The 5,175-nt window shown below is 56.5% G+C and overlaps 1 protein-coding gene across 1 annotated transcript in view; it reads left to right on the plus strand.

The window, feature by feature from the left end:
- Positions 1 to 2,595: 2,595 nt before the first annotated feature.
- Positions 2,596 to 5,175, plus strand: part of LOC104403923 (dimethylaniline monooxygenase [N-oxide-forming] 5-like) — a 3,438-nt gene continuing 858 nt past the window's right edge. The window contains exons 1-7 of the mRNA XM_010012217.1: positions 2,596 to 2,727; positions 2,940 to 3,128; positions 3,211 to 3,373; positions 3,607 to 3,749; positions 4,156 to 4,355; positions 4,707 to 5,056; positions 5,089 to 5,114. Of these exons, the coding sequence (XP_010010519.1) occupies positions 2,596 to 2,727; positions 2,940 to 3,128; positions 3,211 to 3,373; positions 3,607 to 3,749; positions 4,156 to 4,355; positions 4,707 to 5,056; positions 5,089 to 5,114 (1,203 nt within the window). The remainder of the gene's footprint in view (positions 2,728 to 2,939; positions 3,129 to 3,210; positions 3,374 to 3,606; positions 3,750 to 4,155; positions 4,356 to 4,706; positions 5,057 to 5,088; positions 5,115 to 5,175) is intronic.

Genomic DNA, 5,175 nt, shown 5'->3' on the forward strand with positions numbered 1-5,175 from the left:
TGACATCAACAAGCTCGTCTTGACTGAAATGCTATGTTTTGTCCATGATGCACTCCCACAGTCACCTGTGCCTCAAGGTGCAGTTCAGCTAGGTCATGAACCCAAGCACAGTGGGGCAAAGTCCAAGGCTGTGCATCTCGTAAAGCTGCCAAGGAAGAAGGGCAAATTCAAAGGCAACCTGCACAGAGATTTCATAGCACAGCAGTGGGGTTGAAAGCTGGAAGTCCCCTGTACCTATCACCCTTGGGCATCCCTGCAGAGTCTGAAAGAGCCAGAAGCCAGCTGCAAGCAGACCAGGGTGGGTAGTATTGCCAGCGCTGCCTCCTTGCCATTCCCGTGCTGATCCACTGCCGATCTGCCTGCCTGGTAAGAGATGCTTTTGATGCTTTTCAATAGACAGGCAGAGTGTGGATTGGCAGCTTGGTGCCTCTGCCCAGGCAGAGATCAGCCTTCGCCAACAGCAAGGGACAGAAAGAGCTTTATTACACCTATTGCAAACATACTATGACTTTTAGAAGGTTAAAAACCTTTCAGATGCGGAGCTTGGCCTCTCCACAACCCTGCTCTGGGGCAAAGTTCCCCTGACACAGGAAAGCAAATTTCCCCTGCAGCTCCCAGGGGCTGTCCAGCTGCAGGTGTGCCAGGAGCCAGCATTGTGCTCCTTAGCCACTTGGTCTGTGCCTCCTGCTGCCAGGGAAAGCCTTTTCCTAATCGGCCCCACTACCCTGGCACCAGTGACACCCCAGAAGCACAGTGCTTCTCACACCCAGGTGCCGGTGGCCCCACCTGTGACTCCAATGGCCCAGGAGCAAGCTATGGCTCCAGGGACACTGTGCAAACATGCCCAGCCCAGGGGCAGGGGGGACATAGGCGATGTGGTACCTGGTGCCAGCAGAACAGCTGGAACTGTGTGTGCCTCCAGTTACCAGGGTTGGGATGATTCTCTGTCATGGTTTAAGCCCAGACGGCAACTAAGTACTAGCCAGCTGCTCATTTGCTCCTCAGAGCCCATGGGATGAGGAGGAGGATCAGAAAAAGGTAAAACCCATGGGTTGAGATAAGAACAGTTTAATTTTTTTGAAATTAAAAAAAAAAATAATAATGAAAAGGAAAAAAGAAACGGGAATAAAATCCAAGATAGACCAGCGATGAACAATGTAATTGTTCACCACCTGCTAACCGATACCCAGCTCTACCTGAGCAGCAATCAGTCCCTTCGGGGTGACTCCCCCAGTTTATATACCAAGCATGACATGCTGTGGTATGGAATATCCCTTTGGCTAGTCCAGATCAGGTGTCCTCTCTCTGCACCCTTCTGGCTTCTTCTGCACCTCCTCACTGGCAAAGCATGAGAAAGTCCTCAAAGGTAATTGCTACTTAGAAACAAGTAAAGCATTGGTGTGTTATCAGCATTATTCTCAGACTAAATCCAAAACACAGCACTGCACCACAAGAAGAAAGAAGAAAATTAACTCTATCCCACCTGAACCCAGGTGAGATATAAGGACATTCTGATAATCACAGAGGTAAAAATTAGAGCACTGTTTGTTTACTCAAGATGCACACCACAGAGACAAGCTGCACCTCCACCTTTCCTGCAACCCCATGTCCCTACAGCATCCCTGCTGTTGTCTCCTAATCCAAGACAAATCTTCAGGGGCTGCCCCTCAGCTTGGGACAACTTTGGTGCACAGGACCAAACTGTGCACAGCTGCACCCTGGGCCCCTCAGCCCCATTCTCCAGCACTGCGCAGAGTTAAAAGTACAGAGCAGCGTTTGTTTCCTGGTCGTTCACGTGATGAGGACCGGCTGCATCTCTGCCTGTCCTGCAACCCCATGTCCCTGCAGTGCCTCTGCACGGTGATTCCTGGAAAGGTGCGTGGGACGGCTACTTACCTCTAAGATCTGAACCTCTGGCAAGGGACGCTGCTGGAAAAGTCACGCAGGCGTCCGGAGCCAACCAGCTGCTGGCTTCCTCTCCCCAGTGTGGGAGGAGTGACCAAGTGGGAGGCCCCAGTAAAAACCCAGGCCAGCGTCTGGCGTCTCAGTTTGGGACAACTGAGCAGAGACCTTCACTGACTCCCTGCCTGCCACTGGCCTTCCCTGGGCTGCAGAACCCACAGCTGCAGGTCAGTGGAGGGACTCCAGGTGGGTGGCAGCACTCAGCAGGTGCCAGGGTGGCACCATCAGTATCTACCCTGGGGAAGGAAGAGAGCAAAGTGCAGTTGCAGGGGCTGTGTCCACCGGGGTGGGAGCCATGGATATCTGCGGAAGGGCACGGCACTCTGGCATGCCTCCACTGCTTGGACTTACCATGAGGGGGGAGATTTCAAGGCTCCATAATACTAGGTAGCACTTCTCCCAGGTGTCTGGAGGTAAACACTGCATTGGTGAAAAACCCCAGCACTGACCAGGTCCCTGCTGGAGGGAGGGGGATAGCTGTACTCTCACAGTCCCAGACAAACCTTTGGGGGCTGCCCCTCAGCTTGGGACAACTATGGTGCACAGGACCAAACTGTGCACAGCTGTACCTTGTGCCCCTCAACCCCGTTCTCCAGCACTGTTCCCAGGCAGACATCAGAGGTAGAGGGCAGCATGGCAAAGAGGGTGGCCATCATCGGAGGGGGCAGCAGTGGGCTGTGCGCCATCAAAGCCTGCCTGCAGGAGGCACTGGAGCCCATCTGCTTCGAGAGGACCGGGGACATCGGAGGGCTCTGGAGGTTTGAGGTAAACCCTGTTGGCCACATGTCCTGCTGGGGGTCAGAACCGCAGCAGCCGGGGATCAGTGGCTGCTGGTGGGGTGGCATGCAGCTGGCTGTGACGGGGTCCTGAAGGCGAGCTGAGGCCAGGGCCTCCACATAAAAAGCCACCACATCAGCCCCAGCCATCCCTCCCCATCATGGCCCTGGACCATCCAGAACCATGCTCCGCTCCTGCAGGAGCACCCTGAGGAGGGCCGTGCCAGCATCTACCGCTCTGTCATCATCAACACCTCCAAGGAGATGATGAGCTTCAGCGACTTCCCAATCCCTGAGGACTTCCCCAACTACATGCACAACTCCAAGATCATGGAGTACTTCCGCACGTATGCCCAGCACTTTGACCTGCTCTGCCACATCCGATTCAGGGTGAGAGGCACCAGGGTCTGGGGTGAGTGGCACAGCTGGCCCGGGGCACAGGGTGCCTGACGCCTGCTCCCCCTGTACCCAGACCAGCGTGTGCCGTGTGTCCAAGCATCCCGACTTCGCTGCCACGGGCCAGTGGGAGGTGGTGACAGAGAGTGAGGGGAAGCAGGAGGCGGCCATCTTTGATGCTGTGCTGGTGTGCACCGGCCACCACACTGAGGCACACCTCCCACTGAGCGCCTTCCCAGGTACTGCCCAGCACCCATGCACAAGGAGAGACCCCAGAAAGCTTGGCTGTGGCAGTCCCTGTTCTCCCTACTGCTCTTCCTTCTGGCCTCAGCATTTCCCTGCCTTGAGTCAGCTCAAGGAGAGCTCCCATGCTCCCCAGGAAGGAGCCAGGGACAGCCCCAACTCAGTGTTTCAGGAGGTGACCCTCCAGCCCAGCACCAGGAAGCCAAGCATCCCTCCTCTGTGCCTACAGGAATCAACAAGTTCAAGGGCCGCTACCTCCATAGCCGAGACTACAAGGATGCCCATGATTTCACAAACAAGAGGGTCATTGTCATTGGGATCGGGAATTCAGGGGCAGACCTGGCTGTGGAGGTCAGCCAAACAGCTGAGCAGGTGAGCAGCAGGAGTGGGGTCCCAGTGGCCAGGGCAGCGCTCCATGGGACACTGCCAGCTCCACGAGGACACTGGGACCAAAGTGCTGGCACAGCCACTGCTCCATCCCAGCACTCACTGCAGTTGGCAAAGCTGGCACCCACTATCCCAGCCTCGGTCAGTCAAGAGTCGATCCTGTATGGATACCCCGATTTCCATCTCTGAGCCCCAGACTGGGGCTGCCCCTGGGCTGCTCCCTACTTCCTTGCCCCTGCTAGGTGCTGACCATCAGCTACCTCTGCCCTCCTGGCCTTTGCTGAGTGCTTGGGCAGCAGGAAGGACCTACCCTGGGGCAGGGACATGTCTCCTCCAGCCAGCCCCTCAGGAACAGCAAAGCCTTCAGCAGGCAACTTACTTCCTTGCCCAGGTCTTCCTCAGCACCCGCCGCGGAGCGTGGATCTTCAACCGCGTTGGAGATCAGGGCTATCCCATGGACACCATCCTCATCACCCGCATCAACGTGTTCCTGAAGAAACTGCTGGGCCAGTCCATGGTGAGCAACTTTGTGGAGAAGCAGCTGAACGCCAGGTTCAACCACTCACACTACGGCCTGAAGCCAAAGCACAGGTGCCAGCAAATGCTCCCGCTGCCCAGGAGGGACCCTCTGCCTCCCACATGTCCAGCACTGCTCGGCCATTCCCATCCTCCCTGTGCCCAGGCTGGGGCCAAGACAACAGCCCTGGAAACCTGGTTAACAGCTGTGTAGTGCCCAGGCAATGTTCCAGGGAACCACTATGGCCCCTTCCAGGGAACATTGGTACAGTGCAGTGGCAGCTGCCAAGCACCCCTATGGGAACAGCCCCACTGGAAATGAGCATCCCTGGGGACCTGCATCCTCACAGCAGGGAGCCATGGCTGGAGCAGGACACGGAGCAGAGACACCCACCCCAGCACCCTGATGGTTCCTTGTGCTTCCAGGGTCCTTGACCAACATCCGACCATCAATGACGACCTACCCAACCGCATCATTTCAGGCAGGGTGCTGGTGAAGCCAAACATCCAGGAGTTCACAGAAACATCTGCCATCTTTGAAGATGGCACCAGGGAAGACATTGATGCTGTGGTCTTCGCCACAGGATACAGCTTCTCCTTCCCCTTCCTCCAAGGCTGTGTGAAGGTGGTGGAGAACCAGATCCCGCTATACAAATTCATGTTTCCCCCTGATCTAGAGAAGCCGACACTGGCTTTCATTGGCCTCATCCAGCCCCTGGGTGCCATCATGCCCATCTCCGAGCTCCAGTGTCGCTGGGCCACCCGCATCTTCAGGGGTAAGTGAGATAAACCTCCCCTGTGGCTGCAGCCCAAGCCTGCGCTCCTGGAGCTGGGGTAAATGTTGCCCAGCCACGCCTGGGAGGCAGCAGCTGGCTGTGCCATCCTGGCAGTAGCC

The sequence above is a fragment of the Nestor notabilis genome, unplaced genomic scaffold (genome assembly GCF_000696875.1).
Source record: "Nestor notabilis isolate BGI_N333 unplaced genomic scaffold, ASM69687v1 scaffold20723, whole genome shotgun sequence".
In the NCBI taxonomy this organism is placed as follows: domain Eukaryota; kingdom Metazoa; phylum Chordata; class Aves; order Psittaciformes; family Psittacidae; genus Nestor; species Nestor notabilis.